This window comes from Vulpes lagopus, chromosome 11 (genome assembly GCF_018345385.1).
Source record: "Vulpes lagopus strain Blue_001 chromosome 11, ASM1834538v1, whole genome shotgun sequence".
Classification (NCBI taxonomy): domain Eukaryota; kingdom Metazoa; phylum Chordata; class Mammalia; order Carnivora; family Canidae; genus Vulpes; species Vulpes lagopus.
In genome coordinates, this window is record NC_054834.1 from 93,696,744 (window position 1) to 93,716,928 (window position 20,185).

At 34.8% G+C, this 20,185-nt stretch overlaps 1 protein-coding gene across 1 annotated transcript in view; it reads left to right on the top strand.

The window, feature by feature from the left end:
* PPIG (peptidylprolyl isomerase G) overlaps positions 1–20,185 on the top strand; it is a 57,818-nt gene that overhangs the window by 28,288 nt on the left and 9,345 nt on the right. Inside the window, exons 10-12 of the mRNA XM_041773715.1 lie at positions 10,634–10,847; positions 11,649–11,816; positions 14,434–14,521. Coding sequence (XP_041629649.1) covers positions 10,634–10,847; positions 11,649–11,816; positions 14,434–14,521 — 470 coding nt within the window. The remainder of the gene's footprint in view (positions 1–10,633; positions 10,848–11,648; positions 11,817–14,433; positions 14,522–20,185) is intronic.

Sequence of the window (20,185 nt, forward strand, 5' to 3'; positions counted from 1 at the left end):
TTATATTTGAGGTCACATAGTTTGGAACCTGTTACCCTACAGTCCTTTACCATTCAGGACATTGGTGAGAATGGATTTTGTCATGTATCTATATAGTCTTCTTAGGCAGAGTTGTGTCTCACATCCAATTTATATTTGTTGGCCTCCTTATAGTTTTAAGTTAGAAACAAAATTTTGGGCAACACTGTGGTGTTCATCATCATTATATTTAAAACCTTGTTTGAGAGATTTACACCCCAGTTTAAAAAGAAATAAATACAGAATCTTTCTTTTCTTTTTCTAACTTCCTGAACGAAAACAAAAAGACTTCTGAAGAATTCTGACTGTCTGGGCCCACCTGTATATGGTCTTGGTGAGTCTGGGCAATCTTGGGCCTTTTTCCTTTTGCTGTTGCAAGTTTGGAAGTTCTGCCTTTTGTAACTATTTGAATATGTCTGAGAAGGTTCACAGTCAAGGAGAAGAACCTTCCAACAGATGCAGAAATGGAACACTGGAGGCTAGTAAAAAGTGCATTTCTGTAGAGGCTGTCATGGTAGAGTGGAGGATAGAACACAGACCACCAGAGAATGAAACCACTACCTTCCTTGGTCAAGGTACTTACTGGTTTTTCAGGAGTTGGCATGACCTCAGGTCATTCTGGTCTCTTCAGAGTTTGCTGGAGTTGTTAAAATAGAGGTCTGTATACCTTGCAACAAGAGACAGGGCTACTGCTGCTATATTACAGAAACACAAGTGCTGAGTTGTGGCAACACAACAACAAATAGTTATATGAGCAGAAATTTTGCATACGTGTAGTTGGAAACCTTGCCTCGCAATACACAACAGAGTTCGGGAAGCAGCTAGGGAATCTTACACACTCAGGAGACTGTAAAGAACACCAGAGACTCATGTATATGGCAACAGAATCCCATTCATTTCCCTTAACCTGGAATGAAGAGCAGAGGTGATGGCACTTTTACTGGAAAGTGGTGGGTTATTAAACTTAGAAACTGTTTAGAAGATAAGACCAGTAATATGAAATGAAAATATCTAATGGAGACCTATTTTGGGAGTAGTTGTGTTCTTTATTTCAGATCTTATTTGATGATTCCCTAGAAAGTTCCATTAATATAAAGGTTTCACATGAAATTCATTGGTGTAAAATCTATAGATATCAAATAAAAATGAATAAGGGAGGATTTTTTTTACCTGAGATTTTTACAAGAAAAATGTTCTGGAGCTTATTTTTTTACCTTCATATCATACTGGTAGAGGCAATGCCTAATTAATGAGATTACACCCTACCCCAACCCCCCAAAAAAGTCCATGAATAGGTTTGGGAAATTCTTTTACCTGATGGTAAGCAAACTATATAATCTAAAAAATAATTATCCAGAAATGGCCCTGAAGTTGAAAGTGTAACTCTTTGTAATTTCTTTTCATCCATTATGATTTTCAACTTGCTTTGTAGTTTTGTTTTTAGTAGTGTTTGATTTTATCATAAGGATACTTAAATGTTACAGATACTTTGGAACAAATTTTGTGTAAGTAGTTATGCAATATAGGAGGTTTTTTGTTTTTTTGGTTTTTTTGATGAAAAACATTATTGCTGTACTTGGAAGTTTTAAAATATCTACAATTTTTTTTATTTTTTGTAAGATTTTATTTATTTGAGAGAGAGCTTGAGTGAAGGGGAGGGGCAGAGGGAGAAGGAAAAGCAGGTTCCCCACTGAGCAGAAGCCAGGCGGAGGCTTAATCCCAACTGAGTCACCCAGGCACCCCAGTATCTACAGTTTTTAAAATTTAATATATTCATTTGGTTTGACATTCAGAGGCCACAAAGGGTCATTAATGAAAAGGCTCTTTCCAGTTTGCCCATCAGTTTTCATTCCTACATTTTGTGTATCATTCAAAACGTATGGAATTTTGGTCAGATTCTTAAAATGGAATTAATAGATTAAAAATTCATTTGTAATTTTGGTAGACACTGCCATTGAATATAAAAAAATAAATTCCCCTTATATACTTTGCAAAGCCATCTATTGTCAAACTCTTTAATCTCTGCCAGCCTAATACTAAGCGGGGGTTTTTCCCAGCTAGTTTTTTTTTTTTTTTTTTTTAAGACAAGACCACCAAGTTTTATTTATTCAAAAGGACATTTCCAGTTGCACAAAGAGGCCACAAGTTAGTGTTGTTAAAAAAAAAAAAAAATCAAACATCTGCTAATCAAGTGCTGCATTTAATGAAAACCACCTTAGACAGAAAAGGAGATAGGAGAGAACTATAGAGAACTGGCCACTCAGACGTGAGTTTCTGTGGTTGAGTATGTCCCCTCCATTGACATGCTCCCAGATAGTTTTAATCGACATTTCTCTAAGATGTTTGATGTTAGTATCTTTTTTTTTTTAAGATTTATTAATTTTAGAGCATGAGAGTTGGTGGGGGGGGGGGCAGAAGGAGAAAATCTTCAAGCATACTCTAGGCTCTATCTCACGACCCTGGGATCATGACCTGAGCCCAAACCAAGAGTTGGACACTTAGCCAAGTGAGCCACCCAGGCATCCCTGTATATAAACTGATTTTATTCCTTTATCCCTTATCTTTTACCCATTCTATTGGTTTTTTTCTTCCTGAAATTCCAAGCCACCTTCTATTATTGCCTTTCTCTTTGGAGAAATTCCTTTAGCCATTTGATTGATTTTAATTCCAGTGTAATTGACATACAATATCCTATTAGTTTCAGATGTACACTGTAGTGATTTAATAACTCTATACATTACTCAGTGCTCATCATGATAAGTGTTCAAATCCCTTTCACCCATCCCACCTCCCCAATGTGGTAACCATCAGTTTGTCCTTTATAGTTAAAAGGGGGGATTTTTTTGGTTTCCTGTTTTTCTTTGTCCATTTGTTTTGTTTCTTAAATTCTACATGAGTGAAATCACATGATTTGTCTTTCACGGACTTTTTTCACCTAGGATTATACCCTATAGATCCATCTGTGTTGCAGAAGGCAAGATTTCATTCTTTCTTACGGCTCGGTCCATTGCATATATGCCACATCTTTGTCCATTCATCTATCAATGGACACTTGGGCTACTTCCATAATTTCACTATTTTAAGTAATACTGCGACAAACAGGGGTGCATATATCTTTTTGAATCAGTGTTTTTGTGTTTGGGGGATAAATACACAGTACTGTATTTGTCCAGAAATACTGGATCATGTCATAATTCCATTTTTAAGTTTTAAACCTTTTTTAAAATTTAAATTCAGCTAATTAACATACAATGTATTATTGGTTTCAGAGGTAGAGGTCAGTGATTCGCATTATATAATACGCAGTGCTCATCGCATGCCCTCCTTAACGTCTGTCATCCAGTTACCCCATTTCTCCACCGTCTTCCCCTCCAGCAACCCCCAGTTTGTTTCCTAAGATTAAAAATCTCTTATGGTTTGTCTCCCTGATTTTGTCTCATTTTATTTTTTTCCTATCTTCCCCTGTCATCTTCTGTTTTGTATCTGAAATTCTACAAATGAGTGAGATCCTATGATAATTGTCTTTCTCTGACTTCTTTTGCTTAACATAATATCATCTAGTTCCATCCACGTTGTTGCAAATGCAAGATTTTTTTTTGATGGCTGAGTAGTAGTAGTCCATTTATGTGTGTGTGTACATGTGTATATATACACATATATATACACACATATATAAGTGTAGACACACACCTTTTTTATCCATTCTATCCATTCTTTTTTATCCATTTATCTTTTTTATCCATTCGTCTGTCTGTCAGTGGGTATCTGGGCTCTTACCATAGTTGGCAATTGTGGACATTACTTCTATAAACATTGGGGTGCAGGTGCTCCTTTGGATGACTACATTTGTATCTTTGGGGTCAATACTCAGTAGTGCAGTTGCTGGGTCATAGGGTGGCTCTGTTTTCAACTTTTTCAGGAACCTCATACTGTTTTCCAGAGTGGCTACAACAATTTGCATTCTCCCCAGCAGTGCGTGAGGGTTCTTTTTTCTCCATATGCTCACCAACACTTTTTCTTGTGGTTTTGATTTTAGTCATTGTAACAGGTCTGAAATGATAGCTCATTGTGATTTTGATTTGCATTTCCCTGGTGATAAATGATGTTGAGTATCTTTTCATGTGTTTATTTGCCATCTGGATGCCTTCTTTGGAGATGTGTCTGTTGCTCTCTTCTGCCCAATTTTAATTGGATTATTTGGGGTTTTTTTGGTGCTGAGTTGTATAAGTTCTTTTATATATTTTGGGAACTAACCCTTTATTAGATATGTCATTTGCAAATATCTTCTCCCATTCAGTGGGTTGCCTTTTAGTTTTGTTGATTGTTTCCTTTGCTGTACAGAAGCTTTATATTTTGAGGGAATCCCAATAGTTTATTTTTGCTTTTGTTTCCCTTGCCTCTGGAGACATATCTAGAAAAATGATGCTGCAGCTGTCAGATAAATTACTACTTGTCCTCTCTTCTGGGATTTTTATGGTTTCAGAACTCATATTTAGATCCTTAATCTGATTTTACTTTTGTGTATGGTGTTAGAAAGTTGTAGGTTTCATTCTTTTACGTGTAGCTGTCCAGTTTTCCCATTGCCATTTGTTGGAGAGACTGTCTTTTTCCTGTTACGTATTCTTGCCTCCTTCGTCATAGGTTAATTGACCATATAATCGTGAGTTTATTTCTGAACTATCTATTCTGTTCCACTGATCTCTATGTCTGTTTGGAAGCCAGTACCACACTGTTTTGATTACTTATATCGAAGTTTGAGATTGTGATACCTTCTACTCTGTCCTTTTTTCAAGATTGCTTTGACTGTTGAGGGTCTTCTGCGGTTCCATACAAATTTTAAGATCGTTTGTTCCAGTTCTTTGAGAAATGTTCTTGGTATTTCAATAGGATTTGCATTAAATTTGTAGATTGCTTTGGGTAGTATGGACATTTTAACAATATCTGGCTTTTGTTTTTTGTTTTTTCAAGATTTTATTTATTCATGAGAGAGACAGAGAGAGAGAGGCAGAGATATAGGCAGAGGGAGAAGCAGGCTCCATCCAGAAAGCCCAATGTGGGACTCGATCCTGGGACCCTAGGATCACACCCTGAGCCAAAGGCAGATGCTCAACTTCTGAGCCACCCAGGCATCCCAACAATATCTGTTCATCCAAACTATGAGCATTGGAATATCTTTCCATTTGTTTGTGTCATCTTCAATTTCTTTAATCAGTGTTTTATAGTTTCAGAGTACAGATCTTTTACCTCCTTGGTTACAACCTACTGATTTTTTTTTTTTAATTGGAGTTCAGTTTGCCAACATATAACATCCAGTGCTCATCCCGTCAAGTGCCCCCCTCAGTGTCTGTCCCCCAGTCACCCCATCGACCTGCCCATCTCCCCTTCTACTACCCCTTGTTCGTTTCCCAGAGTTAGGAGTCTCTCATGTTTTGTCACCCTCTCTAATTTTTCCCACTCATTTTCTCTCCTTTCCCCTATAATCCCTTTCACTATTTTTTATATTCCCTATATCAGTGAAACCATATGATGATTGTCTTTCTCTGATTGACTTACTTTACTCAGCATAATACCCTCTAGTTCCATCCACGTTGAAGCAAATGGTAGGTATTCGTCATTTCTAATGGTTGAGTAATAGACCACATCTTTATCCATTCATCTTTCGATGGACACCAAGGCTTCTTCCACAGTTTGGCTATTGTGGACATTGCTGCTATAAACATTGGGGTGCAGGTGCCTCGGCTTTTCACTGCATCTGTATCTTTGGGGTAAATCCCCAGTAGTGCAATTGCTGGGTCGTAGGGTAGCTCTATTTTTAACTCTGAGGAACCTCCACACAGTTTTCTAGAATGGCTGTACCAGTTCACATTCCCACCAACAGTGCACAACCTACTCATTCTTAAATTACACCTATAAAGGGACTTTGTTCAGTGCTTATTAGCAATTTGTAAGTACAGATCTTACTCCCCACTTTACTACCCCTATGAAATCTTAATTTAGTCAGGTTTGCTATACTGTTTGTTTTGAAAACACGCTTTTGTTTTATTCAGTTGGTATGTTAGAAAACAATTTGACTGTAACACCTTTTTTACCTTTGCTTATGCATGATCTTGTTTAGAAGAAACCGTGAATGCAGAAAATTATAACATCCAGGTGAACAGCTTCACAGGAATGCATAAAAATTACACACACCTTAAACGTCAACTAAACCATCACAGTTAATCACTGGTGTTATGAGTCACATCAGAGCACAATCTACTGCTAAGACCTTCCATCTGATTTTAGATCACTTTCCTTCCACTACTTTATACAAACTCACAAGTTATAGCCCCCTAATATTTATTGCCACAAGCAAACCCCAGGTTTTTTCCAAAGTAAAGTGCCACATTTATTGTTGTATTTATGTATTAACCACTTAACATGTAAAAATCTGCTGTCATTTTTATTAGTTTCCTATCCTTTTTTCATGTCATTGATGAAGTTTTTGAGTTTTGCACCCCTTCCCTCATTTTTCCCATAAGCCATGTAGTTTTTATTGTGTAATTTTTTATACACAGCATAGTGATTTACAGGAATATATATATATGTTGTGTAACATTGGAACTGACTTTACTTCTTGAAAGCCTTTCTACTACTCTTGTGTTTATTGACCATACTCACTTCTAAATCCATATATAATTTATAGTCAGAGTTTTTAGAAAATTTACTACGTAAGTGTATATTTTCTGATGTTCTTTGCTATTCAGTGCACACTTGTTGGTTTTTTTTTTTTTTCCAAATTCTGAATTCTGTGAAGGAAGGTGCATGTCTTAGAAATTTACTATCGAACATCCCCATACTCTGTGTACAGTTCTTTATCTTTGTATCCTGGCATCATGTTGCATACATGTTGCATACATACTATTCAATTAAACATATTGAACCACACGAGTTTGAACTGCTTGAGTCCACTTGTACATGGATTTTTAAAATATATAAACAGTACAGTACTATAAATGTATTTTTCTTCCTTATGATTTTCTTAACATTTTTCTCTAGTTTATTTTAAGAATACAGTATATGGAGACACCTGAGTGGCTCAATTGGCTAAGCATCTGACTCTTGATTTCAACTCAGATCATGATCTCAGGTTTGAGGGATCCAGCCCCACATTGGGCTTCATGCTGGGCGTGGAGCCTGCTTAAATTTTTCTCCTTCTGCCCTTCCAACTCCCCTTCTCTCTGTCTCTTCTCCGCCTCTCTCTAAAGAAAAATGCAGTGTACAATCTATATAACCTACAAAATATGTGTTGCTTGACTTTTATTTTTGGTAAGGTTTCTGGTCAACAGTAGCAGTTAAGTAGTAGTTAAGTTTAACTACTGGTTAAACTTAGCAGTTAACAGTAGCAGTTAACAGTAGTAGTTAAGTTTCTGTGGAGTCAGAAATACCTGTGGATTTTTAACTGTACAGGGGTTTGGTCATTTGTATTTGTTTATCTGAGAAGGATAAAATTTCAGTTGGATTCATAATGTGCCTAAATCCTATTTTTAAATTTAGTTTAACACAGATTTTGAGGCTCAGGATACATCATTCTATTAGAACTAATACTGATTTCATTATGTCTCTGTTTTTGCCTTTATACTCTTCTGTACTTTAACTGCCATTTCTTTCTCATTTTTTCCCTTTTTTTCCTGAGCAGATCATAGGAAAAGGACACGCATGTAAACTTAAATGTTACTTTTAAAATAATATTGACAAACATCAGAAGAGGGAACTTTTTTAACCTTAGAACTTTCTAAGCTCCCTTCCAAGGCATTTTTCCTAAAACACAGTTTATTTTCCTTTTGTAGTTGGATGTCATCTAATATTTAGATTATATATATTACCATAAGAAGTAGTTATAAATCTCTCTCTGGCATTTCATATTGTTGTGATATTTTGTTTCACCCAAATGTTTTCTTGAAAAGTGATGTGTGACTAAAAGGTCATTTGAAATATATTTAATACATTTGACACCTTTGATGTAAATTTGATGGGGAGCAAATTAGGCTTATTTGTTAAAGAAACCAATTGCAATGTATTTCTCATGGAAAAGAATCTCAGTGCAAAAAAGTACAAGTTGAAACTGGTAAATAAAGCTTTGTTAATCTGGTAAATCATGGTAATCAAGTAAAGCATTACTGTGTTTATGTAAAATATTTTTATTTTGCTTGCCTGTTTTGTGATCTCATATTTAGAGTTATTCATTATTAATTTACTCCTTTAATTTAAGTTTGATTATCTCCTACCCACCCACCCATCTCTCAGGTTTGTAGTATATATAAGTAGATGTTTCAGTTTATGTTTACATACCCATTCTGTGCCTCAACCAACAATAGTGGTCTTGGGTTCACATTAACGGCTGGACTCATGAGACAAAATAGACTTCACTCAATACTAAGGTTATTTTCCTTTAAGAAGGGATACAGGACGGAAACAGTACAGTTTGTACAGCAGCAACATAGAGAGATCTCATGATATTCAGGTGGAGTTTACATATGTCCCAGGTATCTCACACTTGTTATGTTCATGATCTTGAGGAACGTGACTGTGTGATGAAGCCCTTACCTCGAGTCTCTTCACCCACCCTCCTCCCCACCTCTGCCCCCTCATGTTTTATACCTTATTCCTATTCTCTAGATGAGATCATCGGTACTAGAAAAACAATCTTGGCAGTGAACTGCAAGTCCCGGGTAAAATACATAGTAACTTCAGCCACATTGTCATTTATCTTATAATTAGCACACTCTTATTTATAACTTCGGTTAAGAGTTTCAAAAATGATTTGGCCAAGTGCCATATCCTCAGGTGCTCCTGAGGCTAAAGGAAAGGTTATAAAACCAACTGTTAACCCTTTCAGTTAAGGTCTGTAAACAACCAACAGTCAGTTCAAAGATGTATTTTCTTTGTCCTCTGATTTTTTTTTAAATCATAGAAAATAATAACATATACAGAAGTGGTTTAAATAGTATAAGCAAACAAGTGTTCATTCCTCCTTCAATAATTAAGTCATGGCCAGTCTCATTTTACCTATACCCTGGCCAGTTCTCCCTTCTTGTTATTTTGAAGCAAATTCTAGGCATAACATTTAATTGATAAATATTTCATTTTGGGTCCCTTGAAAACGGTTCTATTAAAAAAACCAATATTGTAATCATATGTACACACACACTTGTATTCCTGAATATTCCTTTCAGTGTTCAGATTTCTGTTTAATGTTACTTTTTTAATGTTTTAATTTGAATCCAAGGTTCAGACATTGGGGTTGTAAGATTTTTTTAATTTTGTTTTAAAGAGATTTCCACTGCCATGTCTTTTGTATTCTTGAGACTCATTTGTTGAACAAGCTAGGTCATTTATCCTGTACTGTTTCCCACTATTGCACACATTGAATTACCCTGATTGCATCTTTGTTATGTAATGTGTTCTTTTTAACTTCTATTCATATGACTTGTAGTTAGATCTAGAATGTTGATCAGATGCTGTTTGGATTGATTTCTTGATGGGAGCAAGAGTCACATACCAAAGGTAGTTTTTGTGCTGTGCAGCAGCTCTTGGTGTCAGTGCCTCATTATGAGTTGCAAAATGATGATATCCTGACTGTATAATTTCTGCTTCATTTATTCCTGGAATACTTTTGATAAAGAGCATCTTCCTTTCATCCACTGTTTGGTTAGCCTGTGGTACAGTTTGTATAAGGAAAAGCAGGTAAATTCTTTAAATTTTACTTACCAATAACATTATGAACTGATGGATTCTAATATATTTGATGTGTTCCAGTCTATTACAGTTATCCATATGTCAATGTTGTCCTATTTCTGCTCTGATTTCACTTTAAGTCCACCATAGTTTGAATTAGAATACCTTTTGATGAGTCAAGCTCTATTCAGTTTGTCTTCTCTTTGCCTAATTCCTGTATCATACTTCACTTATTTATATTAGTTGCCTAGTCCTTAAAGCATTTGAGTTTTGGGATCCCTTTAAAAATTATTACCTAATTAACCTAACATAAAATTTTAATTTGAAGTAACTTGTTTGTAGCAAAGTTATTAACCATTGGCAAATGACTACCCTCTGTGGTAACAGTGCTCTTCAGTGAAGTGAAATTTCTTAATAATTAGAAGAATGCTCAGGTATGAAAATAAGCCAATGCCAGTGGAGTCATGTTTCTTATTTTCCACATTCATGTAAATAATTTTTTGTGTGTGTTATTTCTCTCCTACAGTTCTGCCTCTATTCTTGATAATAAGAAAAAGTTGAAAACCACAAGAAGATTTGAATCTGGGAGTCCTAAAATTCTGTGCTTTTTAGATAATGTCATTTAAGTGTTTTCTAAAATCAACTTAGTCTTAGACTTACCTGTTACTTTTCCAAAATTATTTGGCAAAGTAGATACAACTTTGATCCATGAAGCCAGAGATCTAGATTCTAATACTAAGTCTTGACTAAGTCTTGACTCCTTTCCTGTACTCCTCAGTTCAAATAGGTGGATGAGCTAAGTGTTAAATATTGGACTTAGAATCTACAGCAATTTAAATTTTCACTTAAAAGTTTATCTAAAAAATGCTGACCAAAACCTTTTTTTATTTTTTTATTAAAGCTAAGAAAGAAGAAAAGAAAAGACATAAGTCATCCTCCTCCTCCTCCTCTTCATCCAGTGACTCAGATAGCTCAAGTGATTCTCAGTCCTCTTCTGATTCTTCTGATTCAGAAAGTGCTTCTGAAGAGAAATCAAAAAAAAGAAAAAAGAAACATAGGAAAAATTCCCGAAAACACAAGAAAGAAAAGAAGAAGCGAAAGAAAAGCAAGAAAAGGTCTTAATTTTACTTTTATAGTACTAGCTTTATATTTGAATTGTCTTCAGTTTATAAGTAAATCTATTGAGATTTTGGATAAACTGTATAGCAATATTAAAAAAGTGAGAAATACTTTCTTGCATGAAGTATAAGACCATTTTTATTCTATAGTCTATATTAGGTACATTTCATTTCCTTTTTTTTCATTTCCATTTTCAACAAAACTATTCATTTTAGTTTGTCTGAACTCAGTGAAATGATGCTTTGGTTTTATAGGTTTGTGTTTCATAGGAGATAAATATTTAGCGTTAACGAGAATTATAGGAAACCGGTTATTTATTTTCCTTATGTTTTATAGCAGTCTTTCTTGCTTTTTTTTTTTTGTCCTTTATTTCCTTTGTTGCTATGCAAGCACAAGGGTAAAAGCAAATAATGACAGTATATTTTTCTGTTTTGTCTGAATCTTCTTATACTAAAACTTGTCATTATATACCTATTGCCTTTAAAGCAACTAATTTATTTGCCTACATTTTAAGTATTTTATCAGTGCATGGCTTATGGAGTTCCATATTTTAGACTCATTTTATTGGAAAATTCTGAGAATGTAATAACAGAAATCATTGATTTTGGTTTTGGGTTGGTTAGCTGGTTTGTCAGAGAAATGAAGGAGGATTTTCCCTGTGTTAATGCATCTTTGTGGGGGAGTGGGCAGGATGGCATATATTATTGTAATATCTTATAAAGAAAATACCAACAATTGGAAATTTGGGATAATACGTAATAATGAAATGGAATTTGTTTTGTGTGTTTTCTGTTAAGTGCATCTAGTGAAAGTGAGACTGAAAATCTTGAAGCACAACCCCAGTCTACTGTCCGTCCAGAAGAGATCCCTCCTATACCTGAAAATAGATTCCTAATGAGAAAAAGTCCTCCTAAAGCTGATGAAAAAGAGAGGAAAAACAGAGAAAGAGAGAGAGAGAGAGAGTGGTATGTTAATGTGTCTGTCTGGTAGAGTGTTCTACATTCTTTTAAGTCTTCACTTACTTTAAACAAGATTTAACTGATGACTTTGTCTTAAGATTGAAATCTTTTTTTATAGGATAATGTTAGCAAAGCTCCTTTTTGTTAACCACATAGCTTAAAAGAACTGAATTCAAACAGATTTTGAGTAAAAGTTACTTTTTTGAAAAATAAGCACCACAAAATGCCTTTGTTGGCATTTTGGCAATTTCAGACCAATTCCATTTAAAACAAGCTAAGTATCTTACTGTGTAATTTGTATATATTAAACTAATAAGCAAGTAAGAACCTTTATTTTCCAATTTGTCTAATAGGCAAAAATGCTGTTTTTCATGCCTGATTTATAGTATTGTGGTAATGAAAATTGATACCATATTCAAGTTCTTTGAGAATTTTGTACATAAATTCACATTATTAGTATTAGTAGGCCTGTTCTTTATAAATCATTTTAATAATTATGTCCAACAGTAGAAAAAAGATTGAAATCATTTTATTTATTATTAGAAATGTGTTGTTATAGCATAAAAGTAATAAAATTTTGAGTTTTCCCCTATACTTACACAATATAGTAAAAATAAAAATAAATCTTAGCTTAAAAAAAAACTGATTTGAGGGACGCCTAGATGGCTCAGTGGTTGAGCATCTATCTGCCTTTGGCTCAGGCATGGTCCTGGAGTTCAGGATCGAGTCTTGCATCAGGTTCCCCACAAGGAGCCTGCCTCTCCCTCTGCCTGTGTCTGCCTCTATGTGTCTCTTATGAATAAATAATATCTTTAAAACAAAAAACAAAAACCCAAAACTTATTTGAAACTTGGGGTAATTTTGATGGATTGGATTGAGTTAATTTTTCCTTAAGTATTAGGAAAGGATATTTTTAAGGAAATAGATTATTGCAGAGAGAATGTTTGAGCTACTTAAAAATGAACTTTCGAACATAACTTACATGAATATTGTTGGTACTAATTAAATATTAACTCATTATTTTTTGAAAACCGTTTCCTTTTTTGGTGTAAACCAGGATATAAACATTTTGCTAATTCACATCAGCTTGTGTCTGCTTATTTCTCAGTACTTATCTTTTCTGTAGTTTTTTTTTTTTTTTTCCCTTAAGATTTTATTCATTCATTCATGAGAGAGAGAGAAAGAGAGAGAGAGAGAGAGAGAGGCAGAGACACAGGCAGAGGGAGAAGCAGGCTCCATGCAGGGAGCCCAACGTGGGACTCGATCCCAGGTCTCCAGGATTACACCCCAGGCTGCAGGTGGCACTAAACCACTGGGCCATCAGGGCTGCCCTTCTATAGTTCTTTTAACAGTGAACAGTTGCTTATAGGATTATAAACTACTTTAGAATAAGATGGTAGGGGGTTGTTTTGTTTTTTAAAGATTTTATTTATTTATTTTAGAGAGTGTGTGTGCACCAGTGGGAAGAGGGGCAGAGGGAAAGAATCTCAAGTAGATTCCCTGCAGATCCCAATATGGGCTCAGTCCCAGGCCCCTGAGATCACGACCTGTGCTGAAATCAAGAGTTGGATGCTCAACTAAGCCACACAGGCGCGCCTCAAATAAGATACTTTTAAAATTATTCTTAGTGTCATACAGCCTGTGGTGAGCTATGTTGATTTTCCTTAACACTGTCAGCTCTTCTATGATGATTTTCCTTAACACTGTCAAGTTAATTTCACCTTTAGAAAGGTTATTTTTAACAGTGTTTCTCAGCACACAGCTGGCATTTTGGGGCAGAATAGTTCTTCATCCTCGTGCATTGTAAGATTTTAGCATTCTTAACTTGTGGCAATAAGTACCAGTAGCACTCTCTAGTCATTGGCAGTCGAAAAATGCTCCCATACTTTTCCAAATACTACCTACTAGGAATTGATAACATTGAAAACCACTGATTATGTATAAGATTTTAAATTTATTAGTTTAGATCAGTAAAGCTAATTCTCCAGATTCATTTTATATTATGTTTTAATATTTTAATTTAAATCTAATTAGTATCTTATTAGTTTCAGAGGTATAGTGATTTATCAGTTGCACACAACACCCAACGCTCATTACATCAAGCACCGCCCTCCTCAGTGCCCATTACCAAGTTACCCCATCCCTTTAGCAACCCTCCATTTATTTCCCATTATTTTTTTTTAATTTTTTTTATTTATGATAGTCACAGAGAGAGAGAGAGAGAGAGAGAGAGGCAGAGACACAGGCAGAGGAGAAGCAGGCTCCATGCACCGGGAGCCCGACGTGGGATTTGATCCCGGGTCTCCAGGATCGTGCCCTGGGCCAAAGGCAGGCGCTAAACCGCTGCGCCACCCAGGGATCCCTATTTCCCATTATTAAGAGTCTTATAATTTGTCTCCCTTTCTGATTTCATCTGATTTTATTCTTTCCTCCCTTCCCCTATGATCCTTTGTCTTGTTAACTTCCACATATAAGTGAAATCATGATAACTCTTTCTCTGACTTACAGCATTATACCCTCTAGTTCTATTCACGTTATTACAAATGGTAAGATTGCATTTTTTTTTGTTGGCTGAGTAATACTGAATTGTGTATATTTTAATTTTCCCTTTGCTTCCTTCTAGTAATCCACCTAACTCCCAGCCTGCTTCATATCAGAGGCGACTTTTAGTTACTAGGTCTGGCAGGAAAATTAAAGGAAGAGGACCAAGGGTAGGTGATTCTTTTTCCCAGAAATCTTAATAATATTGTATTTATCATAAATAATTTGAGTGTTTCTTAAATATTCTTTTATACATAAGTAACTAAAATTTAGATAGGGGTATTGAATTATATGTTCTCTTTTTATAGTAACTTCTTTGTGTTGGTACTTCCAGACTGAAAATACATGGGATGTAATAGATTTTACATCTACATGGTAAAAATGAGATGAGTATCTTTCTTGTGCCTCCTTGTTACTTCCTGATCACTGTATCTCTAATCTTTTTTAAAAATTAATAAAAATTAACCCTGTGCTTATATTTCATCCTCTTTCTCTTTATTGGATTCTCCCCATCAGAATTTGAATATCTTCTTGTGTTTTCAAGACTTATTAGGAATGTGGCTATACTTGGTATATTATTTTTTCACTACTTATTTCTAAACCACTTCAATTTGTCTTCTACCATTCTGCTGAAAATAGCACTTGATACACAGTTGGCTACATGTCACAAAATCCAATAGGTCCTTCCAGCCTTTGTCTTACTTAATCTCCCTCCCTGTAATGCTCTTTCCACTTGCTTCCATCCTATTTTCTTTCAGTCTCTTGGCCAGTCTATTTTAAATGTCCAATGCTACTATAACTGGCCCTTAATATAGTAGTACCTCAGGGTTCCAACTCTTACCTTTTGATCCTTGGGCAGTCTTATCACTCACAGTTTCAGTGGCTACCTATATGTTGATAATTACCAAATGTTCATTTGCTGTTTGGTACCAAGACTTATTTGACAGTCAGCTAATTGTTTAACAAACACATCAAACTCCGTCTAGATAATGTTGAGCATAAACACTTCTTATTCAGACCAGGTGATCCTCCTTTAGGTTCCTACTTTCAGTTTTAGACACCACCATCTGTGCAGTTACTTATAGCCCAAAATCATTTTATTTCTCTCCTTTATCACCAAATCATGTTTTCATTTCAACCTGTTCTAAATACCTTGAAATCCATCTGTTTCTCTCAGACTCCACTCCCACCATTTTAATTCAGTTTCCCTTTGTATATTTTCTGAAGTAGAAATTTCCTTCTAACTGTTCTCATGGCAGTTTTCAAACATTTTTGTCTTAGAATCTCTCTTTACACTCTTTTACACTTTTTTTTTTTTTAATGCAGAGCTTGAACTCACAACCTTGATATCAACACCTGAGCTGAAATCAGGAGTTGGACACTTAACTGACTGAACCACCCAGGTGTTCCAGAATCTCTTTACACTCCTAAAAAATTATTGAGAACCCAAAAGAACTTTTTGTGATTTGGGTTATATCTATCGATATTTTACAGTTTTAGAAATTAAAACCAAGTACTGTTTAAAATACAAAAATGTATAAGCGTACATTCCATTAGCTATGAAAGGAAAGATATTGGAAACATCACATAGTCTCTGAAAAACTCCACTGTACAATGAGAGTGAAAGAGAAAAAGGCAAATGGCATGATATAATATAAAATCTTGGGATCCCCGACTACATTTTGAGAATCACTGATAGAATTCGTTCTCTAAATAGCATCCAAAATGTTCATTTAAAAATGAAAATGTCACTCCTTTGCCATCAATCTTAGGCCATGTTAACAATTTTGGATTTATCCAATGAGACCTCATAAACTAGTCCTTGTTTGCCTCATCAGTATTATTTAGTATTACTTTCCCTGGCAGTTTTTGTCTTTAGCCATACTGATCTATCTTATGATCTTTTCTTAAAAAAAAAAAAAAAATGCAGTGTTTTTTTCCCATCACAGGACCTTCAAATATGATTATTTCTTATGTTTCACATGTTCTTCCTTAATCATCCATCCTCACACTTTTACCTTTTCCTTACCCTAGCCTATGTAACTCCTCATGCATGTTTGTTAGTTTTTTAGATTTTAATTGTCATTTAACTTTCCCTGTACTAGGCCAGATCTCTTTGTTACATATTTTCTGAGCATTTTGTACTTCTTTTATACTGATTCTAATTGTAGCTGAATTAGGCTTGTTAATATTTGTGAATATATATCTGCCTATGGGTTCTCTTAGCCTTGTAGAATTCAATTCCAGAGGGGCAAAATCGAGATATGTCTTGGCTCACTAATGTTTCATCAATACATAATAAAGTTGTTGGCCATTCCAAGAAAATAATTTTTTGTGTGGTTATTTCTCTCCTACAGTTCTGCCTCTATTCTTTGATAATAAGAAAAAGTTGAAAACCACAAGAAGATTTGAATCTGGGAGTCCTAAAATTCTGTGCCTTTTTAGATAATGTCATTTAAGTGTTTGTCTAAAATCAACTTAGTCTTAGACTTACCTGTAACTTTTCCAAAATTAATTGCAAAGTAGATACAACTTTGAATCCATGAAGCCAGAGATCTAGATTCTACTACTAAGGTCTTGACTAAGTCTTGCTCCTTTCCTGTACTCCCTCAGTTCAAATGGTGGATGAGCTAAGTGTTAAATAATGGACTTAGAATCTACAGCAATTTACATTTTCACTTAAAAGTTTATCTAAAAAATGCTGACCAAAACCTTTTTATTTTTTTATTAAAGCTAAGAAAGAAGAAAAGAAAAGACATAAGTCCTCCTCCTCCTCCTCCTCTTCATCCAGTGACTCAGATAGCTCAAGTGATTCTCAGTCCTCTTCTGATTCTTCTGATTCAGAAAGTGCTTCTGAAGAGAAATCAAAAAAAGAAAAAAGAAACATAGGAAAAATTCCCGAAAACACAAGAAAGAAAAGAAGAAGCGAAAGAAAAGCAAGAAAAGGTCTTAATTTTACTTTTATAGTACTAGCTTTATATTTGAATTGTCTTCAGTTTATAAGTAAATCTATTGAGATTTTGGATAAACTGTATAGCAATATTAAAAAAGTGAGAAATACTTTCTTGCATGAAGTATAAGACCATTTTTATTCTATAGTCTATATTAGGTACATTTCATTTCCTTTTTTTTCATTTCCATTTTCAACAAAACTATTCATTTTAGTTTGTCTGAACTCAGTGAAATGATGCTTTGGTTTTATAGGTTTGTGTTTCATAGGAGATAAATATTTAGCGTTAACGAGAATTATAGGAAACCGGTTATTTATTTTCCTTATGTTTTATAGCAGTCTTTCTTGCTTTTTTTTTTGTCCTTTATTTCCTTTGTTGCTATGCAAGCACAAGGGTAAAAGCAAATAATGACAGTATATTTTTCTGTTTTGTCTGAATCTTCTTATACTAAAACTTGTCATTATATGCCTATTGCCTTTAAAGCAACTAATTTATTTGCCTACATTTTAAGTATTTTATCAGTGCATGGCTTATGGAGTTCCATATTTTAGACTCATTTTATTGGAAAATTCTGAGAATGTAATAACAGAAATCATTGATTTTGGTTTTGGGTTGGTTAGCTGGTTTGTCAGAGAAATGAAGGAGGATTTTCCCTGTGTTAATGCATCTTTGTGGGGGAGTGGGCAGGATGGCATATATTATTGTAATATCTTATAAAGAAAATACCAACAATTGGAAATTTGGGATAGATACGTAATAATGAAATGGAATTTGTTTTGTGTGTTTTCTGTTAAGTGCATCTAGTGAAAGTGAGACTGAAAATCTTGAAGCACAACCCCAGTCTACTGTCCGTCCAGAAGAGATCCCTCCTATACCTGAAAATAGATTCCTAATGAGAAAAAGTCCTCCTAAAGCTGATGAAAAAGAGAGGAAAAACAGAGAAAGAGAGAGAGAGAGAGAGTGGTATGTTAATGTGTCTGTCTGGTAGAGTGTTCTACATTCTTTTAAGTCTTCACTTACTTTAAACAAGATTTAACTGATGACTTTGTCTTAAGATTGAAATCTTTTTTTATAGGATAATGTTAGCAAAGCTCCTTTTTGTTAACCACATAGCTTAAAAGAACTGAATTCAAACAGATTTTGAGTAAAAGTTACTTTTTTGAAAAATAAGCACCACAAAATGCCTTTGTTGGCATTTTGGCAATTTCAGACCAATTCCATTTAAAACAAGCTAAGTATCTTACTGTGTAATTTGTATATATTAAACTAATAAGCAAGTAAGAACCTTTATTTTCCAATTTGTCTAATAGGCAAAAATGCTGTTTTTCATGCCTGATTTATAGTATTGTAATGAAAATTGATACCATATTCAAGTTCTTTGAGAATTTTGTACATAAATTCACATTATTAGTATTAGTAGGCCTGTTCTTTATAAATCATTTTAATAATTATGTCCAACAGTAGAAAAAAGATTGAAATCATTTTATTTATTATTAGAAATGTGTTGTTATAGCATAAAAGTAATAAAATTTTGAGTTTTCCCCTATACTTACACAATATAGTAAAAATAAAAATAAATCTTAGCTTAAAAAAAAACTGATTTGAGGGACGCCTAGATGGCTCAGTGGTTGAGCATCTATCTGCCTTTGGCTCAGGCGTGGTCCTGGAGTTCAGGATCGAGTCTTGCATCAGGTTCCCCACAAGGAGCCTGCCTCTCCCTCTGCCTGTGTCTGCCTCTATGTGTCTCTTATGAATAAATAATATCTTTAAAACAAAAAACAAAAACCCAAAACTTATTTGAAACTTGGGGTAATTTTGATGGATTGGATTGAGTTAATTTTTCCTTAAGTATTAGGAAAGGATATTTTTAAGGAAATAGATTATTGCAGAGAGAATGTTTGAGCTACTTAAAAATGAACTTTCGAACATAACTTACATGAATATTGTTGGTACTAATTAAATATTAACTCATTATTTTTTGAAAACCGTTTCCTTTTTTGGTGTAAACCAGGATATAAACATTTTGCTAATTCACATCAGCTTGTGTCTGCTTATTTCTCAGTACTTATCTTTTCTGTAGTTTTTTTTTTTTTTCCCTTAAGATTTTATTCATTCATTCATGAGAGAGAGAGAAAGAGAGAGAGAGAGAGAGAGGCAGAGACACAGGCAGAGGGAGAAGCAGGCTCCATGCAGGGAGCCCAACGTGGGACTCGATCCCAGGTCTCCAGGATTACACCCCAGGCTGCAGATGGCACTAAACCACTGGGCCATCAGGGCTGCCCTTCTATAGTTCTTTTAACAGTGAACAGTTGCTTATAGGATTATAAACTACTTTAGAATAAGATGGTAGGGGGTTGTTTTGTTTTTTAAAGATTTTATTTATTTATTTTAGAGAGTGTGTGTGCACCAGTGGGAAGAGGGGCAGAGGGAAGGAATCTCAAGTAGATTCCCTGCAGATCCCAATATGGGCTTAGTCCCAGGCCCCTGAGATCACGACCTGTGCTGAAATCAAGAGTTGGATGCTCAACTAAGCCACACAGGCGCGCCTCAAATAAGATACTTTTAAAATTATTCTTAGTGTCATACAGCCTGTGGTGAGCTATGTTGATTTTCCTTAACACTGTCAGCTCTTCTATGATGATTTTCCTTAACACTGTCAAGTTAATTTCACCTTTAGAAAGGTTATTTTTAACAGTGTTTCTCAGCACACAGCTGGCATTTTGGGGCAGAATAGTTCTTCATCCTCGTGCATTGTAAGATTTTAGCATTCTTAACTTGTGGCAATAAGTACCAGTAGCACTCTCTAGTCATTGGCAGTCGAAAAATGCTCCCATACTTTTCCAAATACTACCTACTAGGAATTGATAACATTGAAAACCACTG